The sequence below is a fragment of the Hyaena hyaena genome, unplaced genomic scaffold (assembly GCF_003009895.1).
Source record: "Hyaena hyaena isolate Hyena2069 unplaced genomic scaffold, ASM300989v1 scaffold_37, whole genome shotgun sequence".
Taxonomy (NCBI): Eukaryota; Metazoa; Chordata; class Mammalia; order Carnivora; family Hyaenidae; genus Hyaena; species Hyaena hyaena.
In genome coordinates, this window is record NW_024080669.1 from 3,250,269 (window position 1) to 3,271,349 (window position 21,081).

Sequence of the window (21,081 nt, forward strand, 5' to 3'; positions counted from 1 at the left end):
CTATGAGGACTACAGACATGATTACACAAGGCTCTGAACTCCAGCTGATCCAAGCTGAGAAGCCAAACACATAAAGACATGACTGTATAATATGTCAAGCACACTGAGGAAGTAATAGGAAATGTAACGGGGAACTAAGGTGAGGATGGCAAATGTTACTTTGGAAGATCAGGAGAAGCATCACAGAGCAGAGGACCAAGGAGAAGGCTCTTAAAGAACAAGCAGGAGGGGCGCCTGGGTGGCTTAGTCGGTTAGGCGTCCGACTTTCGCTTAGGTCATGATCTCACGGTTTGTGGGTTCGAGCCCCGCGTCGGGCTCTGTGCTGACTGCCAGCTCAGAGCCTGGAGCCGGTTTCAGAGTCTGTGGCTCCCTCTCTCTCTGACCCTCCCCTGCTCACGCTGTCTCTCTCTCTCTCCTAGAAATAAATAAAAATATAAAAAAAAAAAAAAAAAAAAAGAACAAGCAGGAGCTCACCAAGATAAGAGAAGAGGGGAACGTAAGGCAGAAGAAACCACCTGCACGAAGGCCAAGAGGCATGAAAGAATACAGTGGGTGCAGAGAATTCATTTTCACAACAAAAGCTTATATTCACTGAGCACTTCCTACGGTCCAAGAACTGTACCAATACTACATCTCACCTCGTCCTCTCAAATAGGTAGAAACTGTTTTCCCAGGGGCACCTGCATGGCTCAGTCGGTTAAGCATCTGACTCTTGGTTTTGGCTCAGGTCATGAGCTCGCGATTTGTGTTCCAGCTCCGTGTGGGGCTCCATGCCAGCAGTGCAGAGCCTGTTTGAGATTCTCTTTCCCTGTCTGTCTGTCTGTCTGTCTGTCTCTCTCTCTCTCAAAATAAACTTTTTTTTTTAGGTTTAAAAAAAATGGAGGAAGAAATTCTTTCCCCCATTTTCAAATAAAGTGAGACTCAGCAAGGTTAAATAAAAAAGAACTTGGCCAAGTTTCCGCAGGTACTAAACGGCACAGCAGAACATGGCCGCACCCACGTCTATGCGACCCCAAAGCCTGAGCTCCTAACCACTCTGACATGACCAGAACGCAAGAGGCGAAGGGAGGAGCGGCAGGAGAGACAGCTACAGTGGAAGACAAGCAGCACAGTCTAAAGGGCTGGGAAGGACGGAGGTCGTATCCCGTACATGATGAGAAGCCATCACAGGGTTTCACAAAGGAGACTGGCATGGTCCGATCTGCAGTTTAGAAAGACACTTTGACTAATTTGAAGAAGGCAAGAATAGAAGCGGAGGGGACCGGTTAGGAAGCTTTCCTGAAAGCACAGGCAAGAAATTATGAACGGAGTTGGTGGCTGCGAGAATGGAAAGGAAGGACCAGATGCTCAGGGTATCGGGAGGCAGAATAACAGGACTTGAAGTCCGCAGTAAGTGAAGGGGGAGGAGGGAAACTTAGGCGGTCTGTGACTGTCTGTACTCCTCCATGCCTTGCCCAACAGCCCCACCTAGCATGCTCCCTAGAATATGGGAGATGCCCATCAAACGTTTGGTACCTAAAGCGGCTGAATGAATTCCAGGTGCAGACCTGGCTGGGTGAAGGGGGGGGGGGGGGGGGGGGGTCCTTCGCTGACTCAGCAACTACAAGAGGGAGCACCGATCCAGGGCGCCTGGGCGATGGGGGTGGCATGCAGGTGGACAGATGGTCAGTGAGCAGGCCTGAGCTCAGGAAGGTGGTCTGGGCTTGCGCCCGCTCTACTTTAAACGAACGTCCGGGCGAGATCACCCAGAGACGGTCTTAGGTGAGGAGAAAGGAGAGGCCTGCAAAGCCAGCTGAGTTAGGAAACCCAGGAGCGAGGGGTCGCGGAAGCCCAGCGAGGGCTGCGGTGGCAGCTGGAGCAGGCAGAGTTTTGAATCAACGCAAGGAAGGGAAAGAACAAAACCTCAAACCTTCCTGACTTCCCCAGCCGACCCAAAGACATCAGAAAGTCGGCCCAGCCCTGGATTCGGACGCGGGGAAGCCTCCCCAGAAGAGAGGTATCCGAGCGGGCTTCGGACGCCGGGCCTCACACTCCAATCACGGACGGGACGAGTCAACGGGCGCCCCAGCCAGCTCGCAGGCGTAGCCCGGCGCCCGCGGTCTCTCGCGCGGGTCGCTCGCTCCCCGCCGGCACCCCGACCCCAGCCCGCCCCTCGGAGAGATTCCGGGTGGATGCACTCTGGTCCCGCCGCGCAGTCTTCACTTCTCCCTGCAGTTCCCGCCCACACTCCTGCGCATCCCGCTCGCGGGCACACGAGTGTGCCTCAACTCCCCGGCCTCCCTCCTTCCCCTGCCCCCTCCCTCGAGGAGGTCCTCACCTGCCCCCTGCACCGGGAGGCGATGGACGACCGCTCCCGGGTGGTCTGCGCAGCTTCCCCGGCACCACCCCGGCTCCCCGCTTCCAGGGACGCCGGGGTGTTGCCCTGCAAGCCACCAACAACCACTTCCGGAAAAGGTACCAACCTAGCAACTAAGAGTCCCGCCCCTACGCGGAGCCGATAGGTCGCTGAACAAGGGCTGTGGCACTGGATTGGTTAGAGATCCTGTTCGGTCACGGAGGGAGTGCTGCGCGTTTCCCGTTGCACTATGGGAGATGTAGTCCAAGATAGTTGCTAGAGGGGCCACAAGGGGTCATAAGAGTTCTGGATTTGATTACGAGGGGAATTTCTTCCTCAGCAGGAAACGGGCATTCACAGTACGTATAGTAACATGAATTAACTAAAGCAATCTATTCCTCATCATTTTTAAAAATAGACTCCATGCCCACATGGGGTTTGAACTCCCCACCCTGAGACTAAAATAGGATGGTACACCCACTGAGCCAGCCAGGCACCCAGCCACCAGGTCATCACCTTTTTTTTTTTTTTTTGAGAGAGAGAGAGAGAGAGAGAGGGAGAGAGCAAGCAGGGGAGGGGCAGAGAGAGGTGGACAGAGAATCTGAAGCAGGCTCTGCACTGACAACAGTGAGCCCAATGTAGGGCTCGAACTCATGAACTGTGAGATGATGACCTGAGCTAAAGTCACATGCTCAACTAACTGAGCCATCCAGGCGCTCCCCCACAACCCATCATCATTTTTTAAGTAGTGTGATTAATGTCAGGTGAATAATACACTGATCATCAGTAACCCATTTAGGCTTTGACAAACAAAAGAAATGTGAATGTGGGGCACCTGGGTGGCTCAGTCAGTTAAGCCTCTGACTTCGGCTCAGGTCAAGATCTCACGGTTGGTGGGCTCAAGCCCCGCATCGGGCTCTGTGCTGACGGCTAGCTCAGAGCCTGGAGCCTGCTTCAGATTCTGTGTCTCCCTCTCTCTCTGACTCTTCTCTGCTCACGCTGTCTCTGTCTCTGTCTCTGTCTCTCTCAGAAATAAATAAAACATTAAAGAAAAGAAATTTTTTTAAAAGAAATGTGAATGTAAGGTGAGAGGAGACCACTTCCCCCGTCTCCAGCAAAAGAGCTAGCTTCTCTGTGCTCTGATTAAATCAGTGAGTGCCTGATCAGGACTTAAGAGCCCTGGTTTCCATTGTCTATTTTTTCAACCAGAGCACAGGGCTCAGTCTGCATCTGCAACATCAGGGATGATAACATCTCTCATACTTGTTTCAAAGAGTCCGTTTAAGAAGAAAAAAGTGACGCATCGTATAGCCACTCCACAAGCTCTGTCTGGCAGAAAAGTTGCTACTAATATAATTCCAAAGGGCTTCATTTTGCTTACATGTTAGGCAGATCTTTTCTCTCGTGCGTCCTCAGCCTCAGGGCCATGATACAATGAAAAACTGGAGGAACGGAAAAGTGAACTTACCAGGTGAAGAGAATGGGTTCCCTGGAGCAGCTCCTGACTGGTTCTGTTGTGGAGATGGGTCTGGCTCCTACCACCTCCCGAAACAAGTCCCACCGCCCCTGATCCCAGAATGCAAAACTCAAATTGTTGTCTCTGTAGATCCCAAACCAGATATCGAGAATGTGTTTCTTGTGTTTGTCCAGCTCTTTCTGTGTACTTCCTTTATTCTGCCTGCAGATGACAAGTCAGTGCTCCCTCTTCCTCCCCACCCTTCTTAAAAGTCTCACTGAGGGGCCAAGGGGACAGACTGGGATGGGACTCACACACCCATCCACCACAGATCTCATACAAAACAGTATTCAAAAAACCATTTGCAGACTCGGCCTCTATGTCCAAGACCTTGTAATCAACCTGGTTGACTTCAACTGCTGTCAAAATTCTTAAGTTTTATTCCTTAGCATGAATCCCTTTCTTTCTTTTTTTTTTTTTTTTAATGTTTATTTATTTTTGAGAGAGAGATAGAGACGGGGGAGCGTCAGAGAGAGAGGGAGTCACAGAATCCGAAGACAGGCTCCAGGCTCCGAGCTGTCAGCACAGAGCCCAATGTGAGGCTCAAACTCATGAACTGTGAGATCATGACCTGAGCAGAAGTCGGACGCTTAACCAACTTAACCACCCAGGCGCCCCAGCATGAATCCCTTTCTATCTCATGGGGACAGCTAATAAAATCAGGGTCACCAAGGGATTAATGGGATTACCCCCCTCACCCACAGATAAACAATTTGCATTTTGTAAGGTTTCCCTGTAGGTTGGTTCTTCAAAATGCAAACGAATTTGTAAAATGCTCTTAGGCAAATATAATTAAGAAAGCAAATCTTTGGGGGAAATAACAAAAGTGACATACCAGTTGATGTGCCAGTAATATTTCCAACGAGTAAGGAAGAGAGATGAAGAGGTTCTTACATTGTACGTTCTCTTCTGCACTCAAAGATGTAGGAGGAAGAAAAATAAATTGGCCCCAAATGTCATGCTGTACCCCCAAGTCAGAAATTTCACTGTTAGAACTTTTTCTCTCTTTTCATACTGTTTGCTTGTAATATACAGAAAATCACCCACATACTAAGAAAGAAAGAACAACATTTGCTAATCCTCCCATTTCTTAAGTATATAAATACATGAAATGTTCCCTCTACTCTTTCAATCCATCATATTTTTTTATTTTTTAAGGTTTTTTTTTTTACGTTATTTATTTTTGAGAGACAGAGACAGGCAGAGCACAAGTGGGAGAGAGTCAGAGAGAGAGGGAGACACAGAATCTGAAGTAGGCTCCAGGCTCTGAGCTGTCAGCACAGTGCCTGATGTGGGGCTCGAACTCAGGGACCGTGAGATCATGACCTGAGCCGAAGTTGGATGCTTATCAACTGAGCCACCCAGGCGCCGCCACCATATTTTTTAAAAAATGTTTATTTATTTATTTTGAGAGAGGGAGAGAAAGCATGAGTGGGGAGGAGAGAGAGAGAGAATCTCAAGCAGGTTCTGAGCTATAAGCACAGAACCCAACACGGGGCTCAATCTCAAGAAACTGCAGGATCATGACCCTAGCAGAAACCAAGAGTCAGACATTTAACCAACTGAGCCACCCAGGAGCCCCTTAATCCACCATATTTAAAACTGCAAACTGCTCTTTGTTCTCCCTTCTCTGCTTTATCTTCCCCCATAGTATATATCACCATCTGAAATGCTGTATATTTTATTTCTTTACCATCATTTTCCCTGTGTAGAATGTAAAGTGCATGAGGACAGGGATTTTGTCCATTTCAGTATTGCTGTATCCACAGGGCCTAACACTGTGCTTAACATGTAGTAGGTTCTAAATACACATTTGCTGAATGAATAAATAAGCCGAAGGAAGGAAGGAATTTCACACTTCAGAGGAAACCACTGTTGACATTTTGGTTCCTATCTTCCAGACTTTTTAATGTTAATGCAGATGTAAATGTATATGCATACATATATATGCACATGTGCACACTTTTTATTTTTTGCAGAAATGAGATCATAATGTATATATTATTCTACAATTATGCTTTTTTCAATTAACATCTTTCAAGGTGAGTTCATAGTGAGTTACTCCATTCTTCCTAAAGGTTCAGTAGGAGTCTGTTAAATGAGTGTCTCCTTCCCCTACTGATAATCATTTATGTTTGTTTCCAAAGTTTGTGTATTGCACACATGCTGAAATACAGTTACATTCATTGCATAGGATCCTAGAAGTGACATTGCGCAAAGTGTTTACAATTTTTGCATTCAATAGACATTGCCAATGTCGCTCTCAAGTGGAATCATTTTAATCCAACCAACACTTTCACCAACACCAAATATTTCTAATTTGAGGCCAAAAAACAAATGGTGATGGTATCTAAATAGCGTTGTGATTGCATTCTTTCACTGTTAATGAAGTTGAACTTTTTTCCACATGTTCACTGGCCATTTGAATGTCATCTCTTAGTTACCTATTCACATTCTTTGTTCATTTCTCTGCTAGGTTTGCTGGAGGAGTTCTTGACTTGTAGAAGCTCTTTGTATATTATAGATATTAACCCTTTGCCTCTTTACTATGTCACAAAAATTGTCTCCTGGTCTGTGACTTATCTTTTAACTTTGTAAATGTCATTTTTCATTTTGTAAATGGTGTAGTGATAACCCTAATAGCTAAGCTTTATTGAGCATTTACAATATACCAGATGCCATTCTAAATGCTTTTTGTGGGCTAACTCATTTAAATCTCACACTGCAAGGGGCACCTGGCTGGCTCAGTCAGTAAAGCACGTGGTCTTGATTTCAAGGTTGTGAGTTTGAGCCCCATGTCGGGTAAAAATAATAAAATATTTTATTATTTTTTTAATGTTTATTTGAGAGAGAGAGAGGGGGAGACAGAGTACAAGCGGGGGAGGGGCAAAGAGAGGGAGACACAATCTGAAGCAGGCTCCAGGCTCTGCTGAGCTGTCAGCACGAAGCCTAATGTGGGAATGGAACTCGTGAACTGTGAGATCATGATCTGAGCCGAAGTCAAACACTTAACCAACTAAGCCACCCAGATGCCCCTAATAATAAAATATCTTAAAATAAATAAATAAAGCTTACATCACAAAGTATGTACTACTGTTATCCCCATTTTACAAATGAGAACATTGAGAACTAGAAAGGATAAGTAACTAACCTGGAGTCTCCCAGTTTCCAAGTGGCAGCACCAGACTTGGAACACCAGAAGTCTGATTCTACAGAAGTTTTAAAAATTTAAGTAGTGAAGGGGCACCTGGGTGGCTCGGTTGGTTAAGCATCTGACTTTGGCTCAGGTCATGATGTCACAGTTCATGAGTTCAAGCCCTGTGTCAGGCTCTGTGCTGACAGCTCAGAGCCTGGTGCCTGCTTCAGATTCTGCGTCTCCCTCTCTCTCTGCCCCTCCCCAACTAGTTCTCATTCTCTCCCTCTCTCTCTCTTTCTTTCAAAAATAAACATTAAAGGGGCTCCTGGGTGGCTCAGTTGGCTAAGAGTCCAACTTCGGCTCAGGTCATGGTCTCACAGTTTGTGGGTTCCAGCCCCGCATCAGGCTCTGTGCTGACAGCTCAGAGCCTGGTGCCTGCTTCAGATTCTGCGTCTCCCTCTCTCTCTGCCCCTCCCCAACTAGTTCTCATTCTCTCCCTCTCTCTCTCTTTCTTTCAAAAATAAACATTAAAGGGGCTCCTGGGTGGCTCAGTTGGCTAAGAGTCCAACTTCGGCTCAGGTCATGGTCTCACAGTTTGTGGGTTCCAGCCCCGCATCAGGCTCTGTGCTGACAGCTCAGAGCTTGGAGCCTGCTTCAGGTTCTGTATCTTCCTCTCTCTGACCCTCCCCCGCTCATGCTGTCTCTCTCTCTCAAAGAAAAAAATAAAAATAAAAATAAATTTAAGTTGCCAAGACTGCCCATTAAAAAAAATACACGAAACAGAACGCTGAGTTTTGTAAGAGAGACCTTCTTTAACATAACATGAAATTATTAGCTATTCCTCTATTTTTTCTGTAGTTTTATTTTTCACGTTAAGCCATCTGATGTAACTGAAGTTTATTTTTACATCAGATAGAGGTTTAGTTTTCTTCCGAATGGAAGAAATTGTCCCCAAAAGTTATTAAATAATATATCTATTTCCTTTTGATGTGAAATGTCATCTTTATCATATACAGAATTCCCACACATACATTGATCTACTGATTTTTTATTGATTTTTATTTATTGATTTTTTAATGTCTATTTATTTTTGATAGACTGCAAGCGGAGGGGGGTAGGAGGGTGTGGAGACAAGGGGAGAGAGAATCTGAAGCAGGCTCTGTACTGACAGCAGTGAGCCCGATGTGTGGCTGCGACTCACAAACCGTGAGGTCATAACCTGAGCCAAAGTCAGACACTCAACTGCACTGGCCACCCAGATGCCCCTAAATTGATTTTTATTTTTAAACATGTGTCTAATCACCTTATTGGTTAGGATTTCCTACTCATATCATATAATCTGCAAACAAGGATTCCTTTGCTTGCTGATATGCTTTTAAATTGCTCTGTAAATTTATTAACTAATATTAATGTAGCAGAGAAGGAACAAAAGCTCCCTAAACACTGTACAGTTTCACAGGACAAACTGCAGGAGGAAAAGTAACTTAAGAAAGGTCAATGGTGGGGCGCCTGGGTGGCTCAGTTGGTTGAGTGTCCGACTTTGGCTCAGGTCATGATCTCACGTTTCATGGGTTCGAGCCCCGCATGGGGCTCTGTGCTGACAGCCAGCTCAGAGCCTGGAGCCTGTTTTGGATTCTGTATCTCCCTCTCTCTCTGACCCTTCCCTGCTCATGCTCTCTCTCTCTCGCTCTCTCTCTCAGAAATTAAAAAAAAAATTATTTTAATAATAAAAAAAAGAAAGATCAGCGGTATCCAAGGATCTTGGCGGATGCATTCCTGGGGGAGGTGAACTTCTCATTTCTGGTGGAAGGGGTCTCATTCCTGGAGAAGGCATGCCTATTGGCGACCTTCGAGCAGGGGGAAACCCAACTGGTGGGCCCGCGGGTGGTGTCACACCAGGTGGAGGAGCCTCAATACCTGGCAGTGGTGGTGTTCAGCCCACACGAGTGGGTGGGGGCCCTCATCTTGGTGGGTATGGAGTTGGGGCTCCAGCGATGCTGGCAGTAGCAGCAACTATAGTAGCTGCTATAGTGCTTCTTCCCTGTGGAGCCATTGCCTGTTGGGGGGATGGCCCCCAACCACTTGGATAACGCCTGCTAATTCAGCAGGGGCCCTGGGGAGTTGGAACACCAGCTGGCACTCCTCTGCCCGCTGCCCTGCCAACCCCAGGGCCTCCTGCAAGTCCAGCAAGGGCTGCCCGAGCAATGCCAGTATCTTTGGGTCCTTCCACAGTCATGGAAACCAAGTTCTCCCCATGTGGCAAAACGGGACCCCAAACCTGCTTTTCTTCACCGTCTGGCTGCTTCACATTCCTTGGCTTGATCTTCCTGAACTCATCACAATCATAGAGGATCAAGTTCTTGTGCTTGTCAAAAGCCTTAAAGGTACCGGTGAGAACTGGCCGTCTTGCAGGATGCATCTCATTCTGTAGTCCGTGTGCTGCAACATCTTGCTGCTCTTGCCCACGGTCATGGCTGCCGTTCCACCAAATCCAACATCTATAGTAACGTTTCAGGATCCTTAAGACCTAGGGGAAGGCTATGGATTAAGGTATGATGCAGGTTCTCTTTCAAACAACGCAAGCTGGGGACAGAAGCTTCAAATAGTAGATGGAGCCTGGTTTTTCACTAGGAAATCAGCTACCTGGACTTTCCAATACTGTTTTAACCACCTCTTGGGGTCTCAGCTAAGAATGCCTGTCTCGGTCCCCCCTGGAACCCACCACAGCTACTTGCCGCTGCTGGGATCGCCTTGGCTACAGCTGACACGCCTGGTTGCTCAGTGAGGCTGTCCTTCTGCGTTTGGCTTGGACTTTCACCTCCGGTACGTGCTGTTCCACAGTCCATCCCAGTTGTAAGCAGGCCTCGGCCCGCTCCATCAGACAGACCGTCAGGTGTCTCACAGAATTTGTTTCATTTTCTCATCTTATTCAGTTAGCTAGCTGATCTAAACTTTGTGGGAGAAGAGTAGTGATAGTGACCTTCCCTTTGCTAAGCCTGCCTTTAACGGGAATAGTTTCAGCCTGTCCCTATTATGTTTTCTATGAGTTTTGTTATCCTGTTTGAGAAGTTCCAGCTTCGCTTTTATCAGAACTACTGAATTTTAGGGGCGCCTGGGTGGCTTAGTCGCTTAAGCATCCGACTTCAGCTCAGGTCATGGTCTCACAGTTCACAGGTTCGAGCCCTGCATGGGCTCTGTGCTGACAGCTCAGAGCCTGGAATCTGCTTCGGATTCTGTGTCTCCCTCTCTCTCTGCCCCTCCCCCACTCGTGCTCTGTTTCTGTCTCAATAATAAATAAACATTAAGAAAACTTATAAAAGAACTACTGAATTTTAACAACAGCTTCCCACACTTGTTAAATAATATATTGATGCAAACATACGGCTTTTCTCCGTTAAGGTATCAGAGCTATGAAGATTTTCATTTTAAGCACTTACCAGTTAATATACAGATACTTCTCGGAGCACTTTGAAGCTGACAGTGGCTGTTTACCCTGAGTCTGACTGACAGCACAGAACCGAGGAGGATCTTGGGGATTCACAGCATCCGGGGTGGAGGTGAGGGCAGGTAGAGTATCAAAGGCACAAGATTCAGGTGGGAGAAGACCCGCTGGGTCTTACCTGCCCACAGACCACAGGCTCCGGTGCAGACAAAGTGCCCTGAGCTTTTCCCTTTGGACCTTGCTTCTGCAGCTGGCTGCCTAGAATATCCGTCCACCACCCCCTTACTCTTGCTCCCGCAATATCTGCCTGTGGAAATCCCACCCATTCTTTACAGCGCAGATCATATACCACCTTCTCCCACGGAGTCAGCCAGACTCCTCCCCACCAGGAGGTACCCCCCAAATCCCTACACGTTAATTCCACATCATTTTGTGTGGTGCATGTGCATTTTACTTCTCTGTGTAGCCCCAGCGCCTGGAAGAATGCCTGGCATGCAGTGGGTGCTCAATAAATGCAGAATGAAGGACTGGCGGAACGCGAGGTCGGCCACCACTCTCTCTTGACGGTCCTGCCCGCCCTGCCAGGGTCCTGCAGGGCGGACTCCGTCTCGGCAGAGGGCATCCCAGACCCCTCACCAACCCCGGAAGCTGGGCTGCCAGCCATGGGAAGACTACACTTCCCAGCGGTCCCAGGGAAGAGCGAAAACCCTTTGGCTTTGACAGCCGCCGCCACAAGTCTTTCCGCCTCCCCGGGCTGTCTGGGAGCTGAGAGCTGGATTATGGTGGCCTGAGCAGCACACGCAGCTGCGGGCGCCCGGAGCCCCCCGAGCCTTGCCCGCCGCCCACCCAGTGGGAGGACCGAGAATCTCGCGGCCGCCGACCGGCCATGCCCGCCCCTCCCCGCCTCCCGGGGAGCCCGAGCCGCCCTCTCCCAGACCTCTGCTGAGGCTGGGCGCCGCTGGCCAGATGTAGCCGGCTTCGGATCCGTCTCCTCCTCTCTCCGTCTGCGGATTTCTCCTGCCCGATCCCCCCACGGACTGCGCCGGGGGGCCGGCCGAGGGGCCTGCAGGCTCTGGAGCCCCGATGCCTCGCAGCTCGCTCTCCTGAGCGGCCACCGCCAGCATCCAGAGTTGGGGGCAGGCGACAGAGCCGGACGTGGTCCCGGGGTGAGCCCAGAGGGCCCCGCAGGCCAGGCCCACCATGGCCCAGACCCTGCCCTGGCTCCTGCTGTGGATGAGCTCCGGAATGCTGCCTGCCCACTGCGCCCAGCCCGGCATCCGGCTGCCCCTGCGAAGCGGGCTAGGGGGGGCCCCGCTGGGGCTGCGGCTGCCCCGCGAGACCGACGAGGAGCAGGAGGAGCCCGGCCGGAGGGGCAGCTTCGTGGAGATGGTGGACAACCTGAGGGGCAAGTCCGGTCAGGGCTACTACGTGGAGATGACCGTGGGCAGCCCCCCACAGACGGTAAGGTCGCCCAGCCCGCCCTCCCCGCCTCCCTGCGGGAGCGAGGGCAGACAGGTGCTGGCCTCTGCTAACTGGGGCTGGGTGGTGCGGGCAGGAGGGACCTTCTCCCAGATATTCCCTCTGGGATCGTATTGGCGGCAGTCACCCCAAAGTTCCCCTTTGCCACCTCCCTTCCGGTCACGGGCTTCCCTGGGCTCCCTCATCTGACTGCCCTCCCCTCGCCCCAGTCCCACGCGCACACCCCTCAGTAAGGATCTGGGGCAAGAGAAAGACTCCAGCGGGGAAGCCCAGCCCGGGGAAGGGTCCAGGCAGTAGGGGCGCAGTGAGCAGGTGTCAGCCCTGCCAAGCCTGAGTCTCCCAACCCCAGCACTCTGGGTCTTGGTCCCACAACCGTCTCCCCCACTCTGGTGCTCTGGGAACCTGGGGTCCTGACCATGATTCCCAGCACCTGGAGGACCCAGGAGCCCTGGCACAAGCTGAGTAAGCCCCTTGCTCCCAATGTCTGGGCTGCTACAGGGACAGCGAAGCGGGGTTTCCCGTCTCCTCCTGACTGCCACTCCAGCCCTGAAGCCCACACTCTGGCTCCCCTCCTCCTCCCCCCAGCACTCCGGCTCCCTCCCCCTCCCCCCGTGTGGCACAGCACAGGCCAGAGGGGACTAAACTGAGCGGGGGGGACAGGACAGACTGCAGCCCCGGAGCCAGAGCCCCCTTCTAAGAGTGACACCCCTTCCACGCGCTGATAGGCGCAGGAGGAGGGGTGAAGGCAGGCTGGCGGCGGGGGAGAAAACTCTGCCCGCTCTCCCCATCCTTCCAGTCCTTCGCGGCACCTCCAAGGTGGAGGTTGCACCCTCCGTGCCTGTGTGGGTGGGGTGCCGTGGCCGCTGCCCTCCGGGCACATATGCCTCCTCCAGGGGTGGGCCTGGGCACGGGTGGCCACGGTTCTGCGTGTGCTGGTGTGTGTCACCTTGAATCTGAGCTCGCACATTTCTGTGAAGCACCCCCTCCCCCTCGGATCTGTGGGATCTGTGTCCCCGAGGCCTGTCCTTGGGAGGGTCCGTGAAGGTGGGAGTGTGTTTAGAGGGAACAGCCACACTTCTCTTGAACTTCTCAGACAGCTCTTACACTGGATCTGGGAGAAATGCAAATCTCCCCCCGCCACCCCCCCAGTTACCTGATGGAAGTGAGGCTTCCTGCGTCCATGCCACCCGGGCCTACTTCCTACCTCCCCAGCTCATCCAAGGCTCTGGTCTCCCCTACGTATCCCTTCTCCTTCCAGTGCATCATAACTTCCCCAGAAACAGTCTCAAGTCGTGTGAGGATAGGCCCCTAGCAGCCTGGGCCAACAGGATGCCAGGAACTGTCAGATAGCAGGGGGAGTGTGGAGACGGGCAACCCACTCCCTGATCTGCTACTGATATGCTGTGCAAGCCGGGTTACTGCCTGGGGCTTTGGATCCACCAGACAGACCAGGAATTCCAGCCACACAGCTTTTCCTTGACTCAGTTGTGTGGCCTGGGACAAATTAAGCAACCTCTCTGAGGCTATTGCCTTGTTCTTCAAAACGGGTGACAGGATCTCTTTGGCATGGATTAAATGGGACCATGCAGGGGCGAGATCACCTTGCATGCACCCAGACACACAGCTGACCTCCAGTAAATAGAAGTTACTTTCTGCTAACTTCTCTGGCCACATCTGTCTCTTCTGTGCTATGCAAGGAAGCATAAGAGCTTGGAAGCTCCGGGCCACCATGTTTTACACATGTAGGACTGGGGGACCCGTTACTGTACTTCCCCGGCCCCCTGAGACAGTGCACACCTCCCCCAGCCCAGATATTGGCAGAGAGTAATTGCCCAACGAACGTCAATTCCTTCCCCCTCCTTCCCAGAAAGGGAAAGTGAGCCTACAATTCAACACCCGCCCAAGGGACCGCTGCCAGGGAGCCCACAGCTAGAGGGACTCTGGGCTGCCCTATGGCTGTGAACACAAGCCAAAGCCAGCCGGTCTGTGCTCTGTCGTGACTTTGATTCTCTCGTCAGCAGTCTTGAGAAAGAGGCCCCTTCTCCTTGCCTGGTGGGGCTGTTGTGAGCAGCAGATGAGAATGTGGTTGGCAGCGTGCTCTGAACAAGTCAAGGGGAACTTGGGGAGCACTTTCCATATGCCAGGTGATTGGGTGTAGGGGTCGAGAGCTGATCCTCGAAGAGGCAAAAGATACGTTTTCTGCTCACAAGGAGTGTAGAGCCAGAAAGCATAAGTGCCAGTACAGGGTCATCCAGAGCAGCACTCAGACCTTTGCCACCAGGGCCTACTACAAACATAACTTCTCTGGCCCCATCCAAGACCTACTGAGCTGGAATTTTAGGGGCCCTGGCACAAGTTTGAGAAGCATTGATCTGCAGTAGTACAAAGAGTGGTGCTATAGGTGTTCAGGAGGTAAAATCAAGGAAGGCCTCCTGGAGGAGGTGTGCTGTGAGCATGGTCTTGAAGGATGGATGGGAGAGGGGACGCTGTTCCCAGTGGGGAAACGGCACCTGTCCCACAGAACTGTAACTGCACTTAACTTGAATGTCCACTTCTTCGCACCCTTAGCCTGGGTCCGAGACCAGAGGACACCAACAATGAATGAGAAAATGAGACATGTGCGTTTGGGCTCGTGCACATTTGTTTAGGAGGCAGTGAGAAAGCCAGTCCGGTTGATGCTACAGGTTTGGGTAAATAGGATAGAGCCAAATTGCCAAAAGCCTTCAATCTGAAGCTATAAAGTTTGGACTTTGGGCTGCAGATACAGGAGGAGGCTTGAATTTATTTGTACAGGGGAATGACATAGAGAAAGCAATCCTTTAGCAAGAGACATCTGAATTTTGAGAAGAATAGAACTGAGAGGTACAAAGGCAGGAGACTCTGTCACAACGGTCTGGGTGTGAAGCACTGTGACAAGGATAGCATGTGGCCATGATAAGGTGGAAAGGGAAGGAAGACCAGGATGCAGGGACGTTCCAGGCCAGCCAGACAGGCCTTGGTGACACTGATGTGAGGGGTGAGGAAGAAGACATCAGAGGTGATTTCAGGATTCTGATCTGGGGTGAACTGGAGGATAATGAGACCCTTTGAGACACCAGGAAAGTCGGTGGGGGGGGGGGGGCTGGTTTATCAGTAATGGCATACAAATGTATACTTGTCTTTTTTTTTTTTTTTAATGTTTTATTTATTTCTAGGAGAGAGAGAGAGACAGCGTGAGCAGGAGAGGGTCAGAGAGAGAGGGAGTGACAGACTCTGAAACAGGCTCCAGGCTCTGAGCTGGCAGTCAGCACAGAGCCCGACGCGGGGCTCGAACCCACAAACCGCGAAATCATGACCTGAGCGAAAGTCGGACGCTTAACCGACTAAGCCACCCAGGCGCCCCTATACTTGTCTTTATGGTTGCAGTTTATGTAAAGTTTTCAAATATATTCTATATAGATTATTTTCTTCTCTATAGTGCTTCCTGCAATATATAAAAATGGTCGTATCACTTATAAGTTCCAGCAAAAGAAATGGGGAATGAAAATTTAAACAACTGGCCAGAAGGCAGGCCAGTAAGCTGAGACCCTCTCTCACCTGGATCTTTCTTCTCTCCCATGCCACCTGGCCGGGTGCCTTGGGGGAGAAGAAAGGGCTCAGCATGACCATTTCTTTTCATTCTCCCATGACACCTGCTCTAGTATTGCTGTTTGTGTGTTTGTTTCCCTCCCAGAACATCAAGCTCTTGAGGACAAGGTCTTCTGAAAAAAAAAATTTTTTTTGCAATGTCTTATTTCTCTTTATCTAATAGTTACGATAGGGCCAGATTCAGAACACGCACCTAAAAAACATTGAGTGAGTGAATACATAAAGTTTAGGACAGACAAATAGAACTCCCAATGGGTGGTTATAAGTGCAGAACTGGAGCCCATGCAGAAAGAAGCCCGTTGATCATTTCCACTTAAATGAAAGGATATCATCTCGTTATAATGGAATGAGTATCAGTGTCCAAGCCCAGGATAATACTTCTTAGGGTTGAGATCTAGTGGTAGTTGGTGCCATTTAACAAATGTTCGTGAGCACCTGCTGTGTGCAGAAGAGAAAAATAATGTCCTGGTCTTAGCCCTTGGAGACCTTGCGATCCAACATGAGACACAGACCTATAAACAACTAAATAGCATATGAGACCGAAAGCATTGAGTACAAAGAGAAGAACAGGGAATCTTAGAAGTGCAAAGAAAGAAGCGACTACTACTGACAGAGTGTTGGGAAAGGCTTGCTGGAAAAGGGAGCATTTGAGTATGGCCTAGAAAGATGAGAACGCTTTGCTCTTTGGAGATTAGGGGGAGAAACATTTCGTGGACGGAGGAAATGAGCTGGGCTGAGAAGCTGGAAGTTGTGTGGCCAGGGCGCCGTGAGGCCGAGTGGACACGAGGTTGTGCTTTGCAGGCAGTAGGGAGTCCTTCTGAGTATATGACAAGGGGGTGGTCTAGTGCACTTTGGGGTCTAGGAAAACAACTCCCATGCAGAACACAGCGGGATAGTCGGGAGGCCGAGGCAAGGCCCTCAATCAGATATGAGGGCCTGAAGGACGCCGGTGGTAGCAAGGACAGGAAGAAGTCCCAGAGATCGTGCATTCACATGTCAGTTCAAGCCGGTGTTCTATGCTCCTGGGGAGGGAGAGGGGAGAGACGAGCTTCCCCTCCCTGTGACCTCTCTGTTGCATCGGGGAACACAGCAAAAGTAGCAGACTTTAATGCACAAGATAGTTCATCAAAATTCCATGTTTATGATCTTGTTTTAATTGCAAGGGAGAAGTACTATCATGTCCATTTGGGGAGGGGGTAGCAGTGAGGAAACTGAGGCTCGGAGGGACTAAGTGGTTTATCCAAAGAGACTCAGTTAAGGAAAACAGAGTCAAGTTACAAGTCCAGGGCTTTGGATTCCAAGTCCAAATCCTGGGTTCTTGCCGGTGTTCTCCAGTCTGGGACATGCGGTGCCTCTGAGATGCCAGTGGGCCATTCTTATTGATGAATCCGGCAACCAGCTAAGCACGGGGGTGTGGACACCAGGCAAGGTATTACGACTGGACAGCTAGACTCAGGAGCCATCTGCACAGAGGCGGTCTGGAAGCCAAGTTAGCAAACTTGTTCTTTGAGAGAATGGAGGGAAAGGGGGAGGAGATGACTAGGACAAGAATATTGAACATAGACTGGGGCTCAAGGGAGCAACAGAAATAGAGATCCGAGAAGTAGAAAACTGTGAGGGTTCAGGGTCTCAGAAACCAAGAAGGGTCAAATGGTTTTCCACTTCCCCTCCCTAAAGTGGTTTTCAAACCGTGATTTGTGGGATTCTATAAAGGGACCTCAAGGATGAAGGAGAAGGTTAGGAAAAAGGTAAGAGGTAAAGACTTTGGGCCTTTCACTCTTCGCATCACCAAACACTCCCCACTTCTCCCTGCTCCCAAATCAGCTTTTATTGATTTTATACAGTGGAATTCCAGATCCTTCCTTCCTTCCTTCCTTCCTTCCTTCCTTCCTTCCTTCCTTCCTTCCTTCCTTTCCTTCCTTTCCTTCCTTTCCTTCCTTTCCTTCCTTCCCTTCCTTCCTTCCTTCCTTCCAGTACTGAAAAGGTTGAAAACCATTGAGCTCAAAGAACTACCATCCAAATTAGACAAAGCAAGATTAGACAAGACCCCACTTCTGAGCTTCCCACCCAGTCCCTGAGACCACAACTGACTTCAGGTTGCACAAGAGGACTTTGCCAGGACCCTTACACGGTCATTTCACACACTTCTCCTCCTCTGCCTCCCCAGGTCAGGAAAGAAATAGTTCAGCTGCAAGTGGGGGCGTTGGGGAAAGACTAAGGTGGAAGGTCAGGAACCCTTCTTGGGTGTCTCCAATAAAGATCTAAGCAGAACATTCTGGTTGAAAATCCAGGAAGAGAAACATCTCTCAGGGAAGCTTCCCTATTAGACAACTATGTTTTCTGCTGGGAACATGTCTCTTGGGGGCCCGGGCAGTGGAGGGTTCTGGGCGGGAGCTGACCGTTTACCCGGTCCCAGAGCTGCCCCGAGCTGCCCCTGGCAGGATGGGCCCAGAGGGCTTGGGAAGCATTTGCTGGTGCTCTTCCCGCCACATCGTCAGGCGCGACAGGTGGTTCCTGAGAGGGTGGATGTGCTCCCTCTAGGGAAGTGGTGAGTCAACAGTCTTCAGGGCTGACAGGGGGAGCCAGGACTCCTTGGTCTTTTTTCCCACAGACGCCGACAAAGCCATGGAGCTCCCTGCCTCCGCCACCCCAACCCACCCTCTTTCACCAGGTCTCCTGGACTGTACCAAGCTGTGGTTCCTCTCTCTACTGCCCACTGTAGCCCCCGTGTCCAGGCCGCATTGGCCTCTTGGGGCTGGTGAACCCCACCAGTTCTGTCCCAGTGACTGTGGACTGGTTTTATACAGTGCCAGACAGCACCAGGCGTGGCCATGGCATCTCCCAATGGCTCAGACAAGCAAGCCCGCATTGAGCATGACCCAGGCGCCCTGGAGCAAAGTGGGCTTATGCCAGAGAGCAGCTATATTTTCAACTAAGGACAGACCAAGAGAAGATGAAAGCAACTGTCACCTGGGGGCCAGACACGATTAGCCGGTAGGAAGGACTTACTATCTGCCAATGAAAAGCAGGTAGCCAATAGCTGCCGTGATACCTCCCAGACCAGGGGGTCTCCATGTCTCCATGGATGCTGGAGGTATTCAAGATCTGCCTCAGGAGCCACCACGGGAAGGGGACAGAGACAGGGGAAGTAAACCTCTCCCTCCCAAAGAACAACTCTTGTTTTTTTCTCTTTGGTATATTGGGATCCGGCATAAAGATGGAAAAGAGTTCTGCTGCCTTTAAAAACAAAAAGTTTGAAAAACCATTGTCTTAGATCTGTTCTTTAAGAACAGACATGTATATTTTTTGACCGTTCACATCCATCATCTCATTGAATAAGAAGCTTTGATAAATATTAGTTGAATTGGGCTTGACACTAGGGGAAATGGAACATCCTATCTAAAGGGAGAAAGGTAGACTAGATAAGGTTTGGGGCGATCCAACCACCTTTAAATTCCTTAAAACAAAAACCAAAAAACAGCCCAAGGTAGGGTAAGTGGTACCAGGGGGCCTGTTAGCTCCCAGGTATCAACTGTCAGCTTCAGCCTGGAAAGAGAAATGCAAAGCAAGGATATGTCTAGGGAAAGGATTTCCAGTGGATCAGCTGATTTGGTCAAGGTGGAGGGAAACTGGACAGGACCCAGTCGCTGGACTCAGTTGGGGGCAGGAGCTGTGTGCTCTGTTGGCCCTCAGCCACTGCCAGCTGCTGACGTTAGGCTCCTCTTGTCCTTCCTTGCCCCCTTAGGAAAGCAGATGAAGCTGACTCAAAGCTCTAGGACCAAGTCCTGAAGTCACTTACCATTGCTCTAAGAACCTGGGTGGATAATCCAGTCAATTTCATGGGTATCGTGGCATCCACTGTCACTGTCACTATATACGGTACCAGACTGAAATCACCTGCAAGGGCCCTGGGGCTGAGAATTAATAGCGAGAGTCTGTAGGGTCACAGAAAACTACAGGAAATCAGGCAATTACTGTCCGTGTGAAAAAAAGTCGTTATGGAGCACCTGCTGAGCCCTAGGGAAGAATAAGATAATAAGGATACAAAAGTGCTCCCCACGCTGGCAGAGCTCCTAGTGTGGGTGACAGACATGAGATAAAATGATTAAAGGTTTGATGAGTGTTATACAAAGAAACACAGGTGTTACCGACCTGCAAGAGAGGGGGCTTGCCTTGGCTGAAGGCATCACGGCAAGACCTTTGGGAGAAAGGATAATTACGCTGTACCTTGGAAGATGAATAGAAGTTAAACAAAACAGGGAGGGACTGTTCTAGGCGTAGGAAACAGCATATGCAAAGGTTCAGAGGTCATCATGCGTTTGAGAAGCATGGTGAGGGACGGGGGACATGTGCCGAGAAGTGTTCATCAGAGTTGACCTATGGTTGGTGAGATGCCCCCAAGGATGGGGATTTCAGGATTTAATTCGGATAGTGGATCTGTTATCTGATGCTGTGTAACCAACCGCTCCAAAACATGGTGGCTGAAAACAAGAGCCATTTTGTCTTTCAGGATTCCATGGGTTCGCTTGTGGCTCTTCTCCAGGTCTTACCTGGACTCACACGGCTCCACTCGGCAGGTGGGTCAGCGGGGTGGCCAGACAAAGCTGGGCCTGCTGGACCTCCCTCTCCAGGAAGTCTTTCATCCTCAAGGAGGCAACACGGAGCTTCTCCACATCCAGTACCAGGGCAGCATTCCAAGAGGCTGGTCCCCAGTGCACAGGCCCTTCTCAAGCCTCGGCTTTCCTCCCTTGCTGATGCCCCACTGGCTAGAGCAGTCACGGGGCCACGCCTCGAGTGGACGTCAGAGGCAATCACACACAGACATGGACACAGGAGACCGTGATTGATTAGTGTAGCAATCTACCATATACTTCTCCAGATGAGAGACGGGAAGGTCAAGGAGATGAAAGACCAGACGTGGGCTTGGTCAGAACCTATGGATTCTTGTCTAGCTTTGTGGCTTATTGTGTTGGATGGGTCAAATTGCCCACTCACTCCAAGTGCCCATTTCCTTCTCTGTGAAATGGGAGAACGCCTTCCAATCCCAGCTTTCGCTAAAAGGCTTATTAGACAAGAGTAGAGGCCCACACACAAGGAAAAAGGCTTCCTCTTCGATAGGAAGAATTCACGTTAAAGCCCCCCTATAGGGCCCTAGGATAGGCTACCAGGCCAGGTTGTAGATCTTAGTAACTATAGAGATCTTTCAGAGTTGACCTTTCAGAATCTCTCTAGGCTGATGGACAGATGACCTCTGAAGGCTCTTTTCATCCAGAAGAATCTAAACTATCCCTGTCTGATGAGGGCTGGGGCAGAGACAGGTGAGATTTAGAGAACAAAGAACTCACCGGCTTTACCCAGAGCTCACGGGCTCCATATCTAACTCATCACCCGAGATCTGTTGCTAAAAACTCTTGGGGAGCCCTTGGGGAGCCTGGACTGCAGAGTGAAATGGGCAGGTGTGCCTTTCCCTGTGGGGCTTGTTAGCATTTCCATGAAGCTGCCTTCTCTCAGAGGCCCTGGGGGTGCGGGGGGGGGGGGGGGGGGGG

The 21,081-nt window shown here is 50.3% G+C and overlaps 2 protein-coding genes and 2 pseudogenes across 10 annotated transcripts in view; 1 reads left to right on the forward strand and 3 right to left on the reverse strand.

Moving 5' to 3' along the window:
• The window catches only part of CEP164 (centrosomal protein 164), a 66,431-nt gene extending 64,011 nt beyond the window's left edge, over positions 1–2,420 (reverse strand). For all 9 annotated transcript variants that reach the window (XM_039229308.1, XM_039229307.1, XM_039229302.1 and 6 more), the window contains exon 1: positions 2,318–2,420. The gene's annotated coding sequence lies outside the window, so the exon portion shown is untranslated. The remainder of the gene's footprint in view (positions 1–2,317) is intronic.
• On the reverse strand, positions 2,053–9,459 carry LOC120229951 (annotated as a pseudogene).
• A 191-nt stretch (positions 9,460–9,650) lies between these two features.
• LOC120229960 lies at positions 9,651–9,865 on the reverse strand (annotated as a pseudogene).
• A 1,285-nt stretch (positions 9,866–11,150) lies between these two features.
• Positions 11,151–21,081, forward strand: part of BACE1 (beta-secretase 1) — a 22,902-nt gene continuing 12,971 nt past the window's right edge. Inside the window, exon 1 of the mRNA XM_039229330.1 lies at positions 11,151–11,890. Within this exon, the coding sequence (XP_039085261.1) occupies positions 11,630–11,890 (261 nt within the window). The 5' untranslated portion in view covers positions 11,151–11,629. The remainder of the gene's footprint in view (positions 11,891–21,081) is intronic.